The sequence below is a fragment of the Chelon labrosus genome, assembly GCF_963514085.1.
Source record: "Chelon labrosus genome assembly, chromosome: 9".
In the NCBI taxonomy this organism is placed as follows: Eukaryota; Metazoa; Chordata; class Actinopteri; order Mugiliformes; family Mugilidae; genus Chelon; species Chelon labrosus.
The window spans coordinates 5,272,327-5,296,914 of record NC_140359.1 but is presented as its reverse complement, the minus strand read 5'-3'; the positions used below and the strand labels follow the sequence as shown (position 1 = coordinate 5,296,914).

At 42.2% G+C, this 24,588-nt stretch overlaps 1 protein-coding gene across 1 annotated transcript in view; it reads right to left on the bottom strand.

The window, feature by feature from the left end:
- The window catches only part of zmat4a (zinc finger, matrin-type 4a), a gene marked incomplete at its 5' end in the record, with an annotated part of 99,660 nt that extends 97,961 nt beyond the window's left edge, over positions 1 to 1,699 (bottom strand). The window contains 2 exon segments of the mRNA XM_084551171.1: positions 1,482 to 1,598; positions 1,601 to 1,699. Of these exon segments, the coding sequence (XP_084407297.1) occupies positions 1,482 to 1,598; positions 1,601 to 1,699 (216 nt within the window).
- Between the last annotated feature and the right edge of the window lie 22,889 nt (positions 1,700 to 24,588).

Here is a 24,588-nt window from a genome sequence, read left to right as displayed (position 1 = left end):
GTAATTACCTTTGCAGAAAAACAAACAATGGAGCTGTGCGTCAACACACTGAACAAAGCAGCAAGAACTGGAACGCTGTATCTATCTCATAAAAAAAAACGGGGGGCCCGAGAGACATCGAAGCAAAGACTGGAACAAGCGTGCTCCATGTTGTCTGTTTTGTTTGCTCTTCTCCGCAAGAGAGAGAGAAACGATCACTGAAGTCCCAAACGGCAAATATTACCACAAATAAATCTGTATGAAGTGATGGAGAAAAAAAGAAATGAACAGACTTTCTGAATTAATGCGTTTTCAAGCAGAAACAATTGGGGGGTTTATTGATTAGTTTGTCTTTTTAACATTGTGAGATCCTTTCAGTCTAAATGTTATGACTTTGCTAGTCATAAGTGTCTCAAAAGGGAAGTTATTGTTCATTTCATTAATCTAAACTCATCAATTCTAGACAATGGAACATTTTCTTTGAATCTTTCCATTTACTTATTTCATAAGCAAAATGATCCAAAGACTTGGGGAAGAAAAGATTTTTTAAAAATGCAAATGAAATAAATAATTCATACTGCACAGTTGCGGCAACCATTCCCTCTGTGGAATCCTTTCTCCTCCCATGTGCTGCACATAAAGCATCAGTTCCACGTGTGAAGACGAGTTCCCAATTTTAAAATCTCATGCCCTGCTCTGGCTTACACCGTGACCCATTTAAATCAGACGATCTAGTGAGAATTCAACCCTGTGAACTCCTTCCCTGAGGTGACAAAGGTGTGTTCATCTCCCTCATGCTGCACCTCTGCCTTCTAACCCACCACTTAAATGTCACCTTGAGAGAAGCAGTTCTCCTGCATGCAGAGCGACCTGGGGAGGGGGTGGATGCTGACACAGTTACTTTGCTTAATATTCATCACTGATTGTCTTGGGTAGAAGAAGAAAAAGCCACGGGCTGCAGAATTAACCTTATTTTGAAAGTCTGAAACTGATTCTTTGATGATTTTAATAGCACTGTGTGTGCCGTCCTGGACCATGCGCTGTATTACTGAAAGTTAAACCTCTGACTGAAATCCTCTCTGGCTTCTTATTATAGAAGGGGGACTCCCTTAAAGGTCCCCCGGGACTGTCCCTAGACCGCTCGCTTGTCCAGCATGAGGGACCTGTTCTACTCAAGAGGGGAGGTCAACCTCCACCAACCAGCCTGCCCCGCTTACTTTTTTACGCCTGTGTGTACCGCTGCGCACAGGCAGCCCCCGCTGCGCTCTGCTCCGCTCCGGCATGCAACAAGAATCTCGGAGAGGAAAGAGATCAGCATTCAACACGACAACCATGCCTGTCCCCCTGCAGTAAAGCATCCACACAAAGTCACACTCACTCACTCCTGCTCTGCTCGTCTCTTATCACGACAGTAGTACAGGGAAAAAGAGATGGGGGAAAAAAAGAAGAAGAAAGAAGACGTGGGGGGCTGACAAGTGGAATTCGAAATGAATGCAGCCTACCTGTAACTCTACACTGTAGCCCTGATAGAAGTGCGTCGGGAACACCGCCAGCTGATGTTGCACTTGTAGGGACACTGTATAATCCATTAACCAGAGGATGCTGAGGAGCGACAGGCTGAGCGGGAGACGCGTCTGCTGCTGGCAGCGGTACTACACTGTAGTACAATCTGCCGCTGCTCTCCGCCCCGCTGCGCTCCCATTGGCCGCGCCGCGCTCATCGGCCGCGTCAGTTCACTTGAGGCAGGAGGCAGGAAGTGGCAGCTACCCCATCAACAAAGATCATCTGCCCAGGCCATTCATAATATACACAGGAGGCAGGAATGATGATGGAAAAATGTGGCTAGATGTTGGGCAAGTGAGAACTGTAAAGGATTAGTCTTTCCACATCACTACGTACACGTTTATCAGACAAATGAACCCTTTGACAAACATCAGTGTAACAAGAGGAAATGAATAAAATAGTATTTCTGTGCAGCCTACTTTTTAAATTTGTCAGGTTTTACAAGGTATTCTGCAACAAACTGTCACTCCAGGGGCCATTATGACACTGGCACCGCTGGAGAGCCCTCCTGTTGCCCATCTATAGGCTACAGTCTGTGGTTGCACATAACAGGATTTGCCACTCCAGGTGGCCATGTACAGGCAGCGGGGTTTCCTTGTGGGGTGCTTCAAATGAAACAGGAAAAAATCAGAGCAACTTGATGACAGTCAGATGACTACATCACTGTTGCCCTTTTGTCCTTCACTGGATAAAGCGCACCCAACCAATTTGATTGCCCTGGCAGATCTTTACTGGAGCATATTCAGGTCCCAACAGAGTGACAACAGACCATAACTGGGCCGGCTTTGAGGCTAGATGATGTCTTCCATGAGCTACATTTGCTAATCTTCTCTATAGGAAAATGTAATCGTAAAAAGCCTAACATGGAGTAGTACCAAAATAGTGTGTTTCTGTATGTTTTGATTGATAAATTCGTAGTTAAGTAAATTGCTATTGCTCCTTAAAATACCTGCACTGCTGCAACCACATTCAGCACACAGCTGTTTTTTTTTTTTTTTATGCAAACAAAAAGGCAAGAAAAGGAAATTATCCAGCGGAATGCAAACTTAAAGAAAAAAAACAACACCAGGAATTGTTCGGGCCCGACTCTCTCTCAGGATGTAAAGAATGAAGGCTCATTATATGCACACATGGAGAAAACAGAAACGTCACAGTTTCATCTTGTTTTCACTTTCGACTGGCACTCTTTGAGCGCCGTCCTCTAAATGTGTCCTCTTCTTCTGCAGTGGTTTCATGGCAGCCGACTGCAGAATTAAACACACTAGTTGTTTATACTGCAATACATGCAAATGGACTCGTGTTTTCTTTTTCAGATTCACACATTCTTGAAATTTGGTAAAAAACACTTGGACTATAAACCCATTTGAAAGTAGCTGGTCAGCACATTTTATAAGCTAGTTCTGAGAGAACATAAATCCATGCCCCTCATAAGTCCTAATACAGGACTGTACTACACTGATTTTTTTATTTGCATGTAGTGTAGCTGCTCCCATGCCACGTAAACAGTGTGTGAAACAGATACTGATAAGGTAAGCTCGTGGTGATGAGCGCCCTCCCCTCCTTCAAGGTCCACTTCAGAATGTGGGCTGAGGTTTAAAGGCGACGCATAGCTGCAGGGAAACATTTATGTGCAAATAGGGTCGGCAGTGCAATTCGCAAAATATCTCCGCTGCTGATTATTCCAACTAGGTCAGAATATCAGGTCAGAACAGAATTACATATGGTGGAGGGGGAGAAAGAAAAAAAAATAAAGCAAGAGCATGCAAAAGTCTTTCATCTGCCCTTGAGCACAGTGCCCACGGTCCAGATGCTTGGCCTGTCATGACAAGCTTTGTTTGCAGTGGGAACCATTTCCAATTTTGGTGTTTATCCAGAGCTTTGTGCGCTTAGCAAGCATGCAGATGGTAATAATAACATGTCCATAACTGACATGACGTGTCAATAAAGGGTTTTCCCATATATCAGTTTATTTAAGATATTAACATTGAATTTTTTCTTTTCTTGCAATCTAAAGTGGGCAAAATGTTATTTCGTTGTACAGCTGCACACAGCCCCTCTTTGCCCCTAATACCTCTCTCTGTGCCACAAACAAACCTTTCAGGGAATAACCCCCCCCACGCTCTGAATTAACTCAAAATCATGCACATTAGGAAGGTTTATCGTCTGCTTTTCCCTGAGAAAACAGCTTTTTCTATTACAATTTCACAGATCCATCCAAGTTCAGATGGTTTATCTCATGAAAATCTGTCAAAATCTCCAAAAACCGGTGCATGAGTCAATGGCAAGCATGTCAGGAGACAGATATACATGTACAGTGTGATGACATTGGAATACACATTCGCACATTGTACATAGCTGCTTGTCAATATCAACAAGTCGCTTAATGCTCCCTCCATCCATATCAGTATTGACAAATATCTCACTATATCATAGGGATATTGAATATAAGACTCAAAGGGTCGCCGTGAGGACGGGCAAAGAAGGTCTGCACCACAGCTATTAACAACACCTGGAAACATATAAAACACACAGAGCTGAACAGCTCGACCAGCATGAAATGGTCAAACTAATTGTTTGAAATAATCTCTGACTTTAACCAGCACTGTTGTGGCTGAAGCATCTAGAGGACAGCAGCGAACATGCTGAGGTGAGACTGACAAGCATAAAGACGCCTTTTTCTAACCAATTTGCTTGTAAGTGTCCACTCACGTCCCTTTATATCAGAAATACACTTGACAAGAAACAAAAATCCATTGCATCCCTAAAATTCTTTATCACTGCTAACGTGATCCTTTGAAAAAGCAAAAAAGGCAAGCATCAAGGCCTGAACCGGTGACCTTCCAGTCAGGTACAGAGCCGGTGTCAATGCCACGCCACCAGACTCCCTCTGGAGAAGAGTTCTTTGATCACAGCTGCTTGTTGGCCACCGAACGGAGCTGTGAGAAGAGAAAATGTGTCAGGGCCAGATGATCTATTTTTGTTCATTTGTACATTCCTTAGCATCTCATTACTCAGTACTGCGTTGTAGAGTATATTCATGATATGCATTATGGAGGACTGGTTGTAGCTGAGCGTTGAATATTAATCCTTCCCTCTTTTACAGCGTTACTAAAATCTGATTCCCACCTCCTTTATAGGCTAAGCTGCGTATTTGCATCGATCTATTTACAGAGCACCATTAATGCAGTTTGTCATCAACTGCTGCACTAAAGACTCCCTACGACTCGGAGATATCTTGCAAGGCGTAGGGAGCAAAATATAGGCCATTCCTAAAGGTTGTGGATTTATGGGTGAAATCACTGCCTCTGGTAATAGAATACGATTTTGCTGGTCTCCCTGAGGGCAGAAGCAGGAATTATTTCACCACAGACAATAGGTTCTTACCTAAAGTTCAAGCATGTGCAGCTGAACAGGGTTAGATTATCCAAATAACAGCAGGCAGCTGCAATTAAGCCTTTCAAACCTGGCCCAGTTTGTTGTAGGGAGCCTTTGAGTAAGTTAGTAGCATACATGCCTGTCTGTGGCTGGCACACTGTTTTGGCTCCAGTTTCTCCTTTTTTATTTATTTATTTATTTTCCGGTTTGAGCCACCAGACACGAAAAGACCCAGTGCCATCAACCGTCACTCTCAGCCTGGTTGCTTATAGCAACCAACCAATACTACGGGTGCCAGACTGAATGTGGCTGTAAACTCTCAAGAACAAAGGCCATAAGGTTCAACTCATCATATTTTGTCTTTAAAATGAGATAAAAAGCTTGAAAAGCCTGGAAAGTTAGGTATGGTTGCACTGAGAGAATCCATACACAATGCTTATAAAAAGTATTCACCTCCATTTGCTGCTTTTATACATGAAGTCATGGTCAATATAATTTGACTTTTTTGAGAAGTATTTGCAAAAAAGGCTTCGTACCTAACGTATAACGTATGTTTCTGGGAAGATCATTGAAAAGTATGAGTCAGGAGACATCTACAAAAAGATTTCCAACTCACTGGACATCCCACTGTGTTCAGTTAAATCCATCATTAAGAAATGGATGGAGTATGGCACTTATTTAAATCTGCTTAGAGCTGGCCGTCCTCACAAACTGAGTGACCGGGTAAGAAGACGACTGGTGAGGGAGGCCACCGAGACACCTACGACCACTCTGAAGGAATTAAAAGCTTCAGTGGCTCAGATCGGAGAGACTGTACATACAACCACTGTTGCCCAGGTTCTTCTCCAGTCGAAGCTGCATGGGAGGATGGCAAAGAGAAAGCCACTGTTGAAAAAAGCTCATATGAAATCTCTCCTGGAATTTAACCAAAGGCATGTGGGAGACTCCAAGGTCAATTGGAAGCAGGTACTTTGGTCTGATGAGACAAAAATTGAGGCTATCAGACTAGATGCTATGTTTGACGAACACCAAACACTGCAAATCACCACAAACGCACCATCTCTATCGTGAAGCATGGTGGTGGCAGCATCATGCTCTGGGATGCTTCTCAGCAGCAGGCTCTGGACGGGTTGTAAAGGTAGAGGGGAACATGACTGCAGAAAATTATCCTGGAGGATAATTTGACTCAGTGTGCAAGAGAACTGCGACTTGGGAGAAGATTTATTTTCCAGCAAGACAACGACCCCAAGCATACAGTAAAAGCTACACAGAAATGGTTCAAAGACAACAAGATGAAGGTTCTGGAGAGTCCAAGTCAAAGCCCAGAGCTCAATCCAATTGAGACTTTGTGGCTGGACTTGAAAAGAGCTGTTCACACGCGACCCCCAAGTAACCAGACAGAGCTTGAACTGTTTTGGAGGGAAGAATGGAGAAAAACTGCAGTGTCCAGGTGTGCCAGTCGGATTGAGACATATCCACACGGACTCACTGCTGTAATTGCAGCTCTACTGAATTAATTGACCTGCTTAGTTTATTTATTTATTTTTTGACCATTGCAAAATGGTGCAAATTTTTGTCAAAACAATCCAAATGATATTCACCATGATTTCATGTATAAAAGCAAAAAAGGTGAAACATCCAAGGGAGTGAAAACTTTTTATAGGCATTGCAAGCCGAGCATTAGATTGCCTTTTACTAACATGAATAGAGACGGAATTGTCATATTAGCAAAATTGCTTAGAGTTAAGATTACTGAAGAAGGTTACTTTACTGTTAATACTGAGATTAAAGTACAAAAAGAGTGTGTCAGACAGATTTGTGTGCCAACAGGATTGTCAGATTGGTCGGTTTCATGCCCAGTTGAGCAGATTTGCATTTCATTTTGATGGTAAAAAGTGTGTTGGGTGGTCAAAATTTTACTTTTTAATGCAGATGCAAGAAACAAACCTTAATGCATTTTCTATTTCCATTGTGTCCAGAGTGTACCGAATGTGCTCCGCTTGTGCAAAGAGCAAGGTGATCATTGTATTGTCATCAGTTTGTGTTACATAACATGCAGTGTTGGCTACAGTTGTTCAAGCTGCCACTCTGTAAGAGTAGAGAAGTGGTCCATCAGTCTGTCAGTGGCTACGTCATCAAACGGTGTGAATAGTTGTGATGGTCGGCTGCAGGGGTTTTTTGCTGTGTGATTATGTGATAGGCTACAAGGTAAAGTGCTATACAAAATATCTATCTAATAATTTGGGCAGTTTTGTGTGGAAGAGCACAGGTGGTGCTGGATAACACTTGAAAAGTTAAAAATTTGAAATTATCCTAGGTAGTTCCTGTCATGCGATTCAGCTTCAGGGCTTCCAACATGCTCCTGCTGAAGTGCAACCTGCATCTGTAGCACATGTTACATCACATTCTGACTATAGATATGGTTGCCAGATTTCAAAGCCCCAAGTTATTTTTTATTCTGTGAATTTGGATGCCCTTACACACTGAGGGGGTACACCTGACACATTTGCTGGCACAGCATGGGAGAAAGAACTTTCCTTTTATTCAATTTAATTATTAGGTACAGATCCATAAAGATGTAAAGCAAGAATGATGCGCAGTAATATACACACAAATATGACCTAATAAAACAATAAAAGTGGTAATATAGTGCCTAGATCAGAGGGGAATCTTGAATTGAGTTTGATTTGGTGATATTATTTGTTTTTTAATAAAAAGCCAAACTAAGCCTAGCCTGGATTTACCTTAACACACCCCCATACACACAAATGTGTATGCAAAAAAAAAAAAAGAAAAATGCAGAGGTGCCAGACAAAGAAGACAATGGGCTCTGCGGACTGGCATGAGAGTAGTGGAGATGAGAGATCCTGACAGGTGAAATATGAGTTCCACTGACGCAGGGAGCAGGAGGATAACCCAACCGAGTTTACACACACACATAAGCATGCAGCTGTATCTTATCATACCTCTCCTCTACAAATGCTTTCCTTTTTTTAGCTCAGCGCTCTGATACATCACTGCAGAGTGTCACATATCGAGGAGGAGATGTTTAGTCATTCTTCTTTCACTCTCCCTCTGTCTGACCACATTTTATCTGTCGTCACCTATTCTAAAGGTGGTGGGGGGGGGGGGGGGGGGGGGGTTGTTAGGGATGTTATTCAAAATTAGGCTCTCACAAACGTAGAAAACCAAACCACACTTAAAACCTCAGTACAACCTACAGTAAAACTGTCTCACACACTAATCTTCAGCTTCAGTTTGCATCTCACCTTCTAGACTAGCAAGGTTTAGGAAACAAAGGTACGTTTGTTAAGGTTAGGGAAAATTAATGGTTTTGGTTAAATGTAGGTCAAAGTGTCATGTCTAAAGTCACACCAGACATTCTTTTTAAACCAGACCTTGTGCTTTTCTTTGACCTCTAGGCTGAAAAATTGAGTCCAAAGAAATTCCATGAGTACCCTATAAAGAGCTAAACATAGAAAAAAATAACAATACTGTACCCAATACCGCTGCATCTACTCCTAGAGCACCGCTGGACAATGTCAAGGTGTGGTCAAAGTCCAGTGTGGTTCAGTGTGTTTCCTGTTATGATGTGTATGCTCCTCCCACTCACCAGTCATTAAAGGTCTGTGCAAGTTGGTGTAAACTGTTTTTATACGTTTTGTCCTGTCTCTGCAGGTTTCTTCACGTTCGCCCCAGGATCCCAGGACATAAAGTGTCATTATAATAAGTTAGCAGTTTCCCTTCCCTCGCGATATTTGAATAGCACAGACCACAGGCTGGCTGATCACACAGGGTCATGGTTACTAGTGAGTTTGATTCTATCTCTCTCTCTCTCTCTTTCTCCATCTCACCCCTCTGGTCTGTCGTTCACTCTCTAAATAATGCAGGCCCTCCGATTTGTATTCTGCACAGACCCTAGTGGTAAATGGGCAGATATGGTAAGCGAACATGGAAGGCTGGACACACTCTAGTGCTCCATTGTTGAGTGCTTGATTGAAATTGCTTGGTGCATCAAAGGAGCACACTTGGCAATTACTCACACACATAGCAATTATGATACAATATGGCTTTGCAGACAACAGCACAGTGGGTTGAGTGGAAAACAAGCACAAAACACATTTTGCTGAGAGGTTCGGTTCATGGATGAATGAAGTGCTTTCAGGTGACCATGAAGACCGTGAAGGTCTGCAGCTGTTGATGGAGTTGTGGCTTTTGTCACTGACAATTACAACTAATTTTTTGGACAGTGTGGGTGAAAATATCACTATACTCCATTCTTAACACACAAATGCATCTTTATTCACTGTCTCTTAAGAGATGAAATAAGATATTCTCTGTCTTGCAAATTACAACTTTATAAGAAATAAAACACACCAATGGTCAATTCAGACTGAAGGTCTTAGCTGCTACAGGCTTGCTTCATCTGACATGACCGTAAGCTAATAATGGCTAATGTAAGCTAGTTTAATTTTAAACAAATAGCTGTTCCTGGCATGGATACTAAAGATTCTAGATTCTGGTCATAAATTGTGGATTATATTATACTGACTGGAGAGTTTAACTAGACAATGTAAGGAAAAGAGCACACAAATTATGTTAGTGGTAGGGATGCAACAATACCACTTCTTTTGAAACCAATATGATACCAATACTTGGATCTGAATACTTGTCGATACCGAGTACCGATGCCGATACTTCTACCACAAAAAAAAAATGCAATGAATTGGAAGACAGGTTTTATTTTCTTCTCTGCTTGTTACAACAAATGATGATGATAAAAGGTAAAAAAAATAAAATATTAATAAAAATGACTATAAAACTAAAAGTTCTGCGATGGTTTGGCTGGTGTGCGAGCCCCGGAACGACTTTGAATGTAGTGTGACTTGATGACGAACGAACTCCTCATCAATCCACTGCTGAGGTCATGGCTCTGATTGGTTGAACGACTAATCAGAGCCATTTTGTTGTAAACAAATACCACTCCATGGCACACAGAAGAGTTGCTCTTACACTGTCACCACATAAACAAACAATTTGATTGGCTCAGCAGATCATTGCCTGAGCATAATCACTTCCCATTGGAGAGACTGCAGACCAAATTTCCCATAAGTTGGTCAAGCTATAAATACTATAAATGTCCCAGATAACAAGATAACTGAGTCTAATGTGAATAATTATTCAAACTTGTTGTGTTCAAATGTACATAAAACCCCTGACCAGATTATAAACATTTTATTTAAAGCACTATGAACTATGAGTGTTTACAGTAAGCTCAACAAACTTATAAAACTAGTCCATTACGTCACTGCAGATTTGGTGTTGCCCAAGCACTCGTCATGTTGCCAGCTATTTCAAAATGAACTGCAGAACATATACACAGCTCCTACTATTCCCATGATGTACTGCACCCAGTTTGTACTATATGCTATATGATTAATTAATAATAAATTAATTAATTTATTCCCAGGCTGCCTCCTGCTCTTTGACCAATGAGCTGACAGCAGGAATCCTGCTCATCTCATTGGTCGAGGTACTGTAGCGTGCAAAGAAGATACCAGAAGACAACAAAGCAACAACATTTCCTCACACTTTCTGTTTGCACTTTTCTTATTGCACTACTACAAGAGGAATGTTCTGCTTTCTATTGTTTCATATTAATTTATACAGTTTTAAGTTAAGCAGGATAAGTTTCTGTTTAAGAAAGATACTTATTTATTTTAAAAATAAATTGTTGAATAATTATTTGTTTTCCACGTGTTCATATCACTCAAAAATATGCATCTAATTCAACTGAGGTTTGAGTCAAATAGTTAAAAAATCGTTTCCCACACACAAATAAGGGTTAAAAAAAAAATGGTAATCGGGTCGTCCGGCCCTGCCAATGAGGTGTCCCTTATTTATTTTTCAGGGAGTTGGCAACCCTAATCATAATACATACTTTATTTAAAGTAGTGGATGAAAGTGCACACAAAGAAAAGCTGAAATTTTTGTTTGGGGGCTATTTTATTTTAACCATCAATGGCATTTTGAGGCCATAGCATAAGTGGTGGCAGTTATCAAGAGATCTGAGATTGGAAGCAGGGCCCAAACATTCCTGAATAGTTACGGACATTAACTATTCTTTCAGGTTTGAATTCACAGTCCACTCATCCGTTTTCTTTTAGCTCCATTTTGGTCTCTACCAACAAATGAAAGTTGCTATCTTTGTCTCATATTTACTGCTGGGCCAGTGATGTACATATTATCAGAACCTTTCTTACCTTCTACCTCAAGCTACAAAACTCAGATAATCAGTTATACAAATGTGGGGTTTGTATAACCAAAATCATAAGTCAAAAGATGTTAAAACTATATAATGTACAGTACGTAGGTATGTATGTTTGTTATTACAGCTGGACACACAAGTGAGTTACCGTATTTGACCCACTGTTTATCTAAAAATGTTGACTACACTGTGGATTGCGGTACAAAGTCAGGATGGTTGCCCACATTTTGAATTCATGACAGGCATCACTTTGTTGCATCACAACATGTATGTTAAATACTTTCATCTCAGTAACCCTGGAATCTGTACCATTTGTATCCAACATAAACTCAAAGATCTGGTAATCCTGTCATACAGACACACTGCTACAATCAGGCAGACATGCTCTCTGAGCCTAAAATAAGACTGCCACCCAAAACACACAGCTCTGAGTCAAAGATTCCTTGCAGTGCATCGTCTTCACGTCTCATCGCCCCAAGGGTGAGAGTCTCCGGGTCATCACACAGGCACCACTCTTGCACACTACATGAAGCTGGCAGCCTCTACTCGAGGAGCTATGACTCCATCCTGCTGCGAGGTGACAGCAGACAGCCTTGTCCTGTGTTCAAGATGACTTCAAATTCATGCCTCCTTTCTTTTCTTCTATTTAATTGAATTTATTAGTTTCTTTTTTGAGTGCCTTTGAACAGACCAACAAGTTCTGAGATGCATACACTTTTTGTGCAGTGCATTTTTATACATCCATGTCTTTGCATATAGATAACTTTTTTATGTCAGTGGCTCTCTCAAGGGTCTACACATAGCATTTGCATGCGGGTTCACAGGCACACTCATAAACACACCTGACATGTTTCTGGCCATTACACTGCGTTAGTATGCTTAACACGGTACAGCTGTTTGCATGCCAACACACACGCAAACACATTCCACTTAGGTTAATTAATAAAACGAACAGGAACGTTTGCAGACACCTGCGTGCCGACATGCATGTGCACACACTCTCACGCTGTCATTTATTACTGATGCAGACAGTGGAAACAAGATTGCTTGCTTTTAATTCTGGTGCGTAAATCAATACTACGGACGTGTCTTTGCTGCTGTGATAAATGTGCTTGCCAGAATATCCAAGGCATCTCTACCTGGAACACTAAATTCAGCAAAAAAAAAAACAAAAAAAAAAAACAACAACTCAGAACTGCTACCATCAATACTTCACCGCAGTTGCAGAGAACATTGCAACTCTCAATACTACTAGTTCTGGTATATCTGATAATACAGTGTGTCTACTACTTTTACAACAATTATTTGTACTACTAATACTTTTATAACTGATAGTTTATTATGATCTACTACCCAGTACTAATGCTGGATCATCAACCAGGCAAAACAGGCAAATGCCCAGTTTGCACCGCTAAGCTACAATACCAGCAGTGACGGCTCCTCCATTATTAGGAATTTTCTATTTAGTTTCTAGCCCTGTTGTAATAGACACAACCCAGACAAAAACTGAGAACAGCATGGAATTCGCCTTAACTGGAAATGACATGTGCATGTTAAAGTGAAGGCATTTCAGCTTTATCTGTCAAACATGTTTGTCTTTAATAGACCATTTTTGCGACTGACATTCTAACTTCTCTAAGTGGTGAAACCAGCAGGTGGAACTGCTGACATATGATGGTTCTGTTCCAGTAAGTAACCCAGGAAGCCAACATGTACAACACTAAACCCTGAACCTTTTACCATCACACTGAATACAATGTAGGGAAACAGGGAAAGTATATATGTACTTTCCCTGCTTTGGCAGGTAAAGATGTCTTGTGGAATGCAAGTCTATACACTGTATATTATAGACTGTATACAAAACTGAACAACTTGCCAGCTCCCCAGAGGTGAAGCCAAATAAGAAGCCTGTAAATCATAAAGCTTGCCAAATTAAAAAACTATCTAACTACACCTCAGAAAAATGTTGCAACATCTTGTTTTTATCATGTCATCATCATAAAGCAGTAGTGGAGACGCCTCTAGGCCCCGTTCAGGAACATGGAAGGACTTTTCTAACGTGCGTGCTTCACAATAGGGGTAGAATGAGCAGGTGGTGAGCACTGCCTGGTTTTCTCCACACACAGAGCTGGGAAGTCTGCCCAAACAGTTCGGCTTTTGTCTCATCAGACCTGAGAATCTTTTAACTTGTGCTCTCAGAATCCGCTTGGCAAACTTACAGCAGGCTGTCTTGCGCCGTTTAGTCAGGGTGGCTTCAGTCCAGCTGCACTACCACAAAGAGCTGACTAATAAGGCGCTGCTGAAACGGTCATCCCTGAGGCAGTTTCTCCCTTGTCTAGAAAGGGCTTCCGAACCTCAAAGAGAATAGACTGGTTCACCTTCTTGACCAAAGTCTTCCTTGCTCTTGCTTTAGAAAGGGTTTCATACCCTCTCTCTGATCTATACCACACCACACTGTTAGCGTGGGAGTCTACAGAGAGTTGATTGAGCTTCATAGCTTGGGTTTTGTCCTGACATTTGAATTGAGGGACCTTATATAAATAAGGGTGGGTTTTTTGAAACTATGTCAAATCAATTCAAAGAATGTTAAAGCACCAGTATAACAATTTAGAATGCCACAGCAAAAGGTCTAAATACTAGTAATAATACATAATACATAATACTATGTTAGAGACTATAGTTTTCTACTTTAGAAAACATTTGTAAAAGTATCTAAAAATACTGTATGTTGTTACTTGGTCATTATTGGATGATGTGGGTCTAGACTGATGGTAACTGTATTGATTAAAAAAAAATAATAATAATTTGAAGGTATACTTTCTAAAGATACAGTGTGAAGCAAAATAATGTCAATATTTGCATTGTCCAAACTACTTAAACAAGCGATTTTAAATAGTACTTCCCACTTTAAGCAGAGCTTCAAATTACATTTGTCTCCATCTTTACTTCATGGACTAATCAATGATATGGATTTAATAATAAAATGTCAGCGTCCCGTATCCATTGCCTACATTGTGTCTGGCTTGTGTTGTTGGCAGCATCCGTGGAGCCGCTGCCACAGTGGGCCTTCCATCCAATAGGGTGATTTATTAGGAAATACATGCTAGATCAGCTCCCAGCTGCACTACATGGACCTGTTCGTCTGGCTATGGGCCCCGTTTGCAAATCTCATTCATCATCCCACCCCCCACTGCTCGAACAGAGGGAGGGAAATTAACATTGGCCAGCAATCATGAGCCAACATTGAAAATCCAATCAAACTTCTGACACTCATCCATGGTGTGGCAGAGTTGCCCGATAGCAGCTTTCCAACTTCAGTCCTTCCTGACAGCCAATATTCACCCGGTGTCTGCTGACATGCCCTGTAGCAAGGCTATGGACAGCTATTTGGTCATCCGTCCCTAAAAGATACACTGGATGCCTAAAACTAGACTGAAACATGCTTACACAGATGCTCAAATTTATCCACACACACACACAATGTTGCATGTCTGGCTGGGTGCAAACATACTCCTTGCATGCTAGTTATTTAGTGCATTGGAGGCACAGCTTTGTGCTTTACGCTACAGAGGTTAGGCATTCACATGTTTCATGCCAGCCCCATTACTGGAAACAGGCAATGTGTGAAGGGCAACCCTAAGCAATACTGATTCTGATTTGTTATGGGCTCTGTCATGCCTTATCATGCAAATGCTGTACAGGTCATTTCTGTCCACTGCACTGATCTATAGCCACTTAACTTAACAGTTCATTTCCTCTCAATCAAACGCCTCAAACTCCTAAAATGACCGCAGTGAAAGCAGTTGGCTTGGTATAGAACTTTGTTAGAATTACAGGCTGTGATATTTTGATCTGCAGCGGCGCTGTGATCAATGGAAACTCAGCTGAGTGATATTATTTTAGTAGTCATCTGTGCTGGTAGAAAGTGTTCAAGCCCCTGTAAAATTGGGAGCAGGGAGTTGAGACCAGCCAGTCTGTCGGCTCTTAGAGGACAAACTGTGGACCCTGCCAGGATCTAGTGCTCTATATTGTACATAACAAATGGTGCCAGCCAGCCATTGCTCAAAGACTGCCTGTTTTTAGCCTGCATGTTTCTAACATGGACAAGACAGAGAGAAAAAGATTAATAAGGTGCGGTTCATAGTGTACATGTCCTTTCATAATGAAAAACAGGACCCTCCTGTGTGTAAATTCTGTCGTCTTTGGACATATCTTGGAATAATATCTTCCATAACCTGAACAAATATAAAACATATGATCAAACATAAGGTCAGCTGGAGTGAGCAGAACCATACTTCAACAGAGTTAATCTGGGGGTGTGCATGCCCTCCAGTACTTGCCAACCTGAGGCTCTCCCACACATGCAACTATCGTGTAGTACATGCAGTTCCAGCAGGAGAGCGCAATCTGCTGGAGACTTTTTATAACCCGGTCAAACTGAACCCAAATTTCTCCCAGGTGGGAATAAAATAAAGCTGAATCTTACTAATATCCATTTTTTTTTTTTTTTTTTGCACAGTACCAGCAACCCTTCGCTGAACCAAAATATCATTCTGTCAGCCAGCTAACATGCTATTTGCTCCAGTCATTGCTACCTGGTCACAAGGGTGCATAAAATTGTTCTGCACACCACATCAACCAGTCAGAACCAAGAGAAAACAATCCTTCCTTGTGTGCCCCTTTTCTTCTGCAAATGATCAGGATATGAAAAGTCACTTTAGCTTTAAATGCTTGTTGCTTTTAGTTCTCTTACCTTTTGCTTTACTCATGTTTTATGTTTTTATTTATTTCTTCAGGTGTTGGCTTTTAAAGTGCTTTATAAATAAAGCTAGATAGCATTTAATCGTTTTTCCTCTGCTCGTTTTTCTTCAGCTTTTGACTTATTTCATCACAGTATTTCAGCTTTATGTGCCAATTGTTTGTTCCATGTGCTCTGTGCCCTCTTACCTCCACTTAGCTCTGCACCTCAGCCAAACAGGAAGTGAGAGTAACCAAGGTGCATTATAGGGGAACCTGGACTGTACCATGTTGAGTGGTGGTGGTGGGGGGTTGTTAAAGCTAAAGACTGAATATCCACTTTGGCTGATTCTCCTTATATTCTTTTGGCAAGATGTATTTTTGTTTTTGCATGTTAGTGTTCTAGCAAGCCACCTGAACTGAGTGACAATTCTTTTTTTTCCCATTTTTTCTTTCATTTGGATAAACCTTTCAATCAGGATATAAAACTCCCACATGGGCTCCCAGTGGCTTAATTCTGAAGATTACACACTGCATATGTGTGGCATCCTTTACACTACTCACAATAAGTTAGGGATATTGTAAGAGACTCAGTGGATGTCATACATACGGTGTTTGTTTCACTTCAGAGATTTTTGCGATAGGGAGGCAATTGTATTGGGGTGATAGACACACCTCATTTTGTGTTTTCCACGTAATTGTCTCACTGTGTACAGTGTGCCTTACATATTGGGGCCAATACCAAAAAATACTAAAAGACAACCCTTTTCAATGTGGGATCAATTTCAACATTCTGTGGGTATAAAAAGCTGGTATTGTCAGTAAGTCATTCCAAGTTCATCATTCGAACAGCCATGAACACACGACGTCACTTAATGGACGAGCAGCGCCACCTGGCCATAGCGCGCCTTTGGGTCGGTGGCAGGCAGTCAGATGTTGATTGTGAACTTGGTGTGTCTCAAAGTGTCATCAGCAGACTTGCATCAAGACACAGAACTACTGGCAGAGTTTGTGACAGACCCAGGAGCGGAGCCCCACGAGTGACAGACCGCAACGATGACCAGTACCTAAGAACCTATGCACTCAGACATCGTTATGCAACTGCCACACAGCTGCAGGCCTGTTTACGAGATGTGAGGGGTACTAGGGTTTCCAGACAAACCATTCACAACCGACTCCACCGCTTTGGCTTGAATGTCAGACGACCGTTGCAGGTGATTCCACTGACACCAAGACACCGCCGTGAACGTTTGCAGTGGGCACAAGATCATGTGACCTGGACAATGCAGCAGTGGTCTACCGTCCTGTTCACTGATGAGTGTCGGGTCACCTTGCACAGAAATGATGGTCGTCAGCGTTGCTGGAGAAGGCGAGGTGAGCGATACGCCGAGGTCAACATGGTCCCCAGGGTTCGCTTTTTCACAAAAACAATCCTAAATTTCTTTTCTCCACAATAGACCTTTTAACAAACAGTAATTTTAACAAGTCTCACAAAACAATATCAGATACCCTCTGTGAGGACTTTGCAGACCACTTCATTAGTAAAATTGATGATATCAGATCCAGGCTTTTATCTCAACAGATTTTAACTGTCGCCACACCTGGATCTTCGACTTTACCTGAGGAAACACTGGAGAGTTTTGTCCTGGTTGATGCAAGGACACTTGGTCGAGTTTTCTCCCAGGTAAACCCCACAACCTGCCTTTTAGATCCAATTCCCACACCGTTTTTTAAAACATTTTATGGGCTCCTTGAGGAACAGCTTTTAAACATTGTGAATTGCTCTCTTCAGACGGGTGTCTTCCCCACCTCCTTCAAAACGGCGGTGGTGAAGCCCCTTCTGAAGAAGAGCAATCTAGACCATAACATTCTTAATAATTACCGGCCTATATCCAACTTACCATTTTTAAGTAAAATTTTAGAAAAACTGGTTTTTAACCAATTAAATTATTTTTTAAAGTCAAACAATATTTTAGAGAGGCATCAGTCTGGTTTTAGGACGAACCACAGTACCGAGACAGCCCTTTTAAAAATTTTAAATGATATCAGGTTCACTTTGGATAAACATAAACTTACAGTCTTGGTACTACTGGATCTAACCGCCGCCTTTGATACAGTAGACCATCACATCTTATTAAACAGATTGAAGAACCTGGTCGGCCTCTCTGGTACTGTTTTCAACTGGTTCGTCTCTTACCTCACAGATCGCCACTTTTTTGTGAGTATGGATACATGTTCCTCAAGAACCCATGAGATCAAGTGTGGGGTTCCCCAGGGGTCAATTTTAGGTCCAGTTCTTTTTAATCTATACATGATTCCCCTTGGGGATGTCATCAGGAGGCACGGCATCAGCTTTCATAGTTATGCTGACGATACACAACTGTACATGGCCGTGTCTCCTGATGACACAGGGCCTATTGATGCCCTTTTTAATTGCATTTTAGATATCAAGTCATGGATGGCAGCGAATTTCCTGCAGCTCAACCAGGACAAAACAGAGGTTTTAGTCATTGGTCCTGAAGGCCAGAGAGAGAAACTTTTAACAAAATTACAAGATTTTAAACCATCGCAAATTGTAAAAAACCTGGGCGTGATTTTTGACTCTGAGCTCAGTTTTATCCCACATATCAAAAACATAACAAAGATTGGTTTTTACCATCTTAAGAATATAGCCAGAGTCCGCCCATTTCTCTCTCAGGCCAGCACGGAGGTACTGATGCATGCTTTTATCTCTTGTCGTTTAGATTATTGTAATGCCCTGCTCTCTGGTCTTCCCAAAAAAGGTATCTCTAATCTCCAGCTATTACAGAACTCAGCTGCACGAGTGCTGACAAGGACCAGAGGGCGGGAGCACATTACACCTGTTTTAAAATCGCTGCATTGGCTTCCCGTGCGCTTCAGGATTGATTTCAAGGTTCTTTTACTTGTTTTTAAGTGTCTTAACAGTCTTGGGCCTTCTTATTTATCTGACTTACTTTTACCATATCAACCCTCGCGGACCCTGAGGTCCTCCGGCACTGGCCTTTTAACCATACCTAAAGTTAGATCCAAAACACACGGGGAGGCGGCTTTTAGTTATTATGGTCCCCGATTGTGGAACAGCCTGCCGGAGAACCTCAGGGCCTCAGAGACTGTTGATGTTTTTAAAAAGAGGCTCAAGACCCACCTTTTCAATCAGGCTTTTAATTGACTTTCTAAATTATTATCTTCCTCCTTTTAATCAGACTTTTACATTTTAACTATATGCTATAGCTACATGTTTTTATCTATATTGTACGTTTTATCCCATTTTACAGTTTTAGTTTTAGTCCCTCAGTTTTTAGCAATTTTTAGCTTTTAGTAGTTTTTATCAGACTTTTTTGTCATTTTCTTTTCCATTTTTATTTTTTAATTATATGTTACAAATACATGTTTTAATTTTATGAGCAGAAAAGCATTTTATCTACATTGGTCATTTTGTCCTATTTTACAGTTTTAGTCCTTGGCTTTTAGCCCCAGTGTTTCCTCATGGGGGCTGACCACACTGGGAGTTGCTGCTGGTCTACTCACGGGGGTGCTGTCCTATGGGTGGCTCTGGCCCTGGTGGCTGGAGGGCTTTGCACCTTGGTGTGGGGCCTCCTGTCGACCCGGGTCGGGGCTGTCTCTCTATGGCAGTGCTCCCTGTAGTCGTGGGCTGGAGGCCCTCTTGGTGTGGTTGGGCCCCAAAGGTGGCTCTTTCCTTGCTCCAGGTCTCGGTGTCTAGCCATGTCTCTCTTGTGCGGGGTGTGCGTGGGGTGTGTGTGTGGGTGTGTGTGTGTATGTGTGTTGGGGGTGGGGGGTGGGGGTGGGGTGTGTGTGTGTGTGTGTGGGGGGGGGGGGGGGGGGTATGTGTGTGTCTCATGTCTCTGTGTTCTTATGGGGTGGGAGGGTTGGATTTTTTGTTCTGTTTTTGCTGTTTTTAGCCTCTGTGAGGCACTTTGTATTGCTTTTTTTTTTTTTTTTTTTATAGTTTTTTTTTTTATTGGAAGTCAAACACAGTAAAATCTGTACAAAATGAGCAAAGGGGCTTCCAATATCCATTTTTCCCCGTTTTTGATCCCGCCCACATTCCCAGCTGAATAGCGGACAACGACAACCACAACAACAAAAAACAACAACAAAAACAAACCAAAAAATAAAAATAAAACACACAAAAAAAGAAAGAGAAGAAAAAGAAAATATTTTAAATAGATTAAGGGGGGGGGACTCGGTCATCACAATCAGGCAGAGAATGGAGACATTCAATATGAATCAGGAGCGGCCTCCATGTTCTTTCAAAACGTCCCAGAGAACCATTGAGGGAAAACCTGAGCTTTTCAAGTTTAATGGACAATAATACCTCTTTCACCCATCTACTATGAGATGGCGGTTGGGGGAGCTTCCAATTAAAAAGTATGAGACGCCTAGCCAACAGAGTGGTAAAAGCAAGGACAGTCTGCATGGTTCTGGAGGCAAGAGGCTGCAAGGGAGAACCAAAAAGTGCTGAAAGAGGATCAGGGGAGATGGTAGTGTCATACGCACTGCTTAGAGTTGCAAAAATTTCAGCCCAAAATGTAGCAAGCTTGGGGCAAGACCAAAACATATGGGAATGGTCAGCCGGAGACTGACGGCATCTGTTACAAGAGTCGGTTACATTGGGGTACATCCGTGATAACCTCTTATTAGTGTAATGAATCCTGTGTACCACTTTACATTGCAAAAGGCCGTGTCGCGCGCAGACTGAAGAGGAGTGAACCAAACGCAGAGCCCGTCGCCAGTAATCCTCAGACAGTGTAGTTTCAAGCTCCAGCTCCCAGGAGTCCTTGGGACCGAATGCTGGGGTGTCAATTTCAGAAGTAATAAGGCCGTAAATACAAGAGATCAGTCGTTTTTGTTTTGGATCAAGCGCCAGTAGCGAGTCCATCAAGGACTCCGGAGGCCGACTAGGAAATTTAGGGTTCTGAATCTGAAGAAAGTGCCTTGTCTGAAAAAAACGGAATAGGTGCGATTTGGGCAGGTCAAATCTCACGGAAAGCTCCGAAAAGGACATGAATGTCCCTTGGTTGTAAAGGTCTCTAAGTTTGGTTATCCCCCTGTCAAACCAAGTACGAAAGGCCAAATCAACACAAGAGGGCAGAAACAGGTGGTTATTCACAATGGGTGCAAGGTCCGAGGCTTTATGGAGGCCTAAGCTTTTCCTAAATTGAATCCAGATTTTAACAGAATTGTTTACCACAGGGTTAGGGGAGAAGTTTGAGGCAGATAGTGGAAGTTGAGAGCAAAGCAGGGAATGAAGAGAGAGTTTAGAGGAGGATAGTTCCATATCTACCCATGCTGGGCATTCCACATCTGTTGGGTTGGTAATCCAAAATAGGAGTTTCTGAATATTACAGGACCAGTAATAGTGTAAAAAATTGGGCAGTGCTAGGCCTCCAAGATCCTTCGGGAGTTGTAGGATAGATCTTTTGATGCGTGGATTTTTATTGCCCCAGAGGAAGGAATTTATCGATTGATCCAGTGATTTAAAAAAGGGCTTTCTAATGAGGACGGGGATGTGTGAAAACAGATAGAGAAACTTGGGCAAGATAACCATTTTGACTAGATTAACACGACCTACCAGGGATAAAGGGAGACCAGACCATCTGTCAAAATCCACCCTACATTTTTCAAGAAGAGGAGCAAAGTTTTTGGAGAAGAGTCGGTCGAATGAATCTGTAATGTGTATCCCCAAATATTTAAATCCATCTGTAGCATATCTGAAAGGGAAAAAAGCAGGGGGTATATTTCTGGCCAAAGAATTAATGGGAAAAAGCTCACTCTTATGGAGGTTGAGCTTGTAACCAGAATAGGATCCAAATTTGTCAAAGATGTTCAAAACCACGGGAAGAGAGGCAGCCGGGTTAGACATATACAGGAGGAGGTCATCAGCATATAGAGATAATTTGTGAACTTTACCAGCTCTAGTGATGCCCTCAAACCCATCCTCCTGGCGCAACCAGACAGCAAGAGGTTCAATAGCTAGGGCGAATAGAAGGGGGGAAAGAGGGCAACCTTGTCTGGTTCCACGATGGAGGGGAAATGGGGCAGAGTGGAGACCATTTATGTGAATGGAGGCAACTGGGTCTGTGTAAAGCAATCTGATCCAAGATATAAATTCTGGAGTGAAACCAAATTTCCGCAGGATAAAAAAAAGGTAACTCCATTCCACCCTGTCGAAGGCCTTCTCCGCATCCAGTGAGACAATTACTTCTGGATCAATTGAGCTAGGCGCACTGATGACGTTTAGGAGCCTCCTTGTGTTATGGAAGGAGTGCCTTCCTAGCATGAAACCTGTTTGATCAGTTGATATTATGTTAGGTAGGACCCGCTGTAGGCGCAGGGCAAGAATTTTGGACAGGACCTTAAGGTCAACATTCAGGAGTGAGATCGGCCTGTAGCTACCGCACAGGAGAGGATCCTTATCACTCTTAAGCAGGAGGGAAATCGAGGCCTCCGACAGGGTGGGAGGCAAGCGGCCCTCAGCAAAAGCTTCATTGTACATGCTTTGGAGGAGTGGAGCAATAGTGGGAGAAAATTGTTTAAGGAACTCAACAGTGAACCCATCAGGTCCCGGAGTTTTTCCACTTTGAAGTGACCCAATTGCCTCCTGTACTTCCTGCACAGAAATTTGACCTCCCAGATCCCTACCCAAATCCTCGTTTAATGTAGGCAAAACAATCCCATCCAGAGGGTTGTCACCCACCCAAACATCAGAGGGGGTTTGTGAAGAGTACAGATCAGAATAAAATGAATGAAAAGTATCACAAATCTCGGCAGGGTCTGAGGTAACTTCACCTGACTCGGATTTGATCTTGGGGATCAATCTGGAGAGAGTGGCCGCACGAGCTTGATGGGCTAATAATCTTCCCGCCTTGTCCCCAGTCTCAAAGAAGCGTTGCTTAGCAATGAATAACTGTTTCTGTGTTTTATCAGTGGATAGTAAGTCAAATTTGGACTGAAGCTGAAGGCGTTCTTTATAAAGAGAAGGGGTCGGAGCAGTGGCATACAGACGATCAACCTCAAGTATTTCCTTGATGAGCGCCTCCGACTCCGCTCTCTCCGCCCCCCTCAAGGACGAGACATATGAAATAATTTGCCCACGCATGAAAGCCTTGAAAGCTTCCCAAAGAGTGCTTCTAGAGATTTCTGGGGAGTCATTGGTGTCAACAAACAAAGCGATCTGTGTGTTTAGGAAGTCCTTAAAAGAGCCTTGTGCTAGCAAAGAGGAGTTAAGTCTCCACCGTCTAAAAAGTGGGGTATGATTGGGGAAATTAATATCTACTGATACGGGGGCGTGGTCAGAAATAACGATGCTATGGTATTCACATGAGTGGATCTCTGATGCAAAATAATTGTCCAAGAGAAAAAAATCAATCCTTGAATAAGAGCGATGGACATGCGAAAAAAAGGAAAAAGCCTTGTCAGATTGATATTTAGCTCTCCACGGATCGAGCAAACCCAAACTGGTCATATACGTGTCGAGGACTTTGGCTGACCTGGATAACGCCTGAGGCTTAGTGGAAGATCTGTCTAGGGAGGGGTTTTGAATCAAATTGAAATCGCCACCAATAATCAAGTAGTGATCATCGACTTTAGGGAGAGAGGAGAAAAAACTAGTAATAAAATGATCGTCATCCCATGTAGGTGCATAGACACAGGCCATTACCACAGGCAAGCCACAGAGTCTCCCGGTGATAACTACAAATCGACCATTAGAGTCCTCAATAGAGTCTGAGAATACAAATGGGACATTCTTATTTATCAGGATAGCTGCCCCTCTGGCCTTGCATGGGAATTTAGAATGAGACATATGTCCTAGCCAAGGTCGGTTAATGAGGTTAATGTCTGAGGAGCGGAGATGAGTTTCCTGTAAAAAGAAAATGTCACCTCCAAGCAGCTTTAAATGCGACATCACCTTGTTACGTTTAATGGTCTGGTTGACACCCTTAAGGTTCCAAGAGATAAAACGAAGATTTCTACCCTGAGCCATCATATCAGAAAGAGACAACGAACTCTCCAATGCCTGACGTGGTTCCCGAGCCAAAGAAAAGGGGGAGAAAACAAAACAAAAACACATAACAAGAATAAACCCATACAAATATGACCTCCCGTCCCCCCCCCCCCCCACCCAACCCTTTTCCCCAACACAAACCGAGTACATCCACATCCTCAATCCCAACAGGATAACACCTTCTACTTCCATAACACGCTGTACTCCACGGGGTCATCCCGACAAACAATGTGTAAAAAAAACATACACCTCATATGAAAGAACCACTTAAAATTAGAAGAAAGATAACATTGGCAATAATCCAAGACCAGCCAATATGGATAACGCAGCCCCAACATTTTTTCCCAAAAAGATGCTATTCCAGTGAATAGACCTTTATATAACACCCAAAAATCAACAACGAGAGGTAGTGGGTTTAGAGGAGAACAAGTAGGTTGAATTACCTAAAGAAAGCGAAATGTGGAAAAAGGAGGGGAGTAAGTGTCAAGGAAAACAACATTCCCCAAATTGAGTGAGCCCAAGGCTGAGCCCGGAAGTGCCCCGCACTGGTATCAGTAGGAAAAAATGAATAAGTAATAAAATAATAATCATGACAGCATCACAAACAAACGATGTCCCA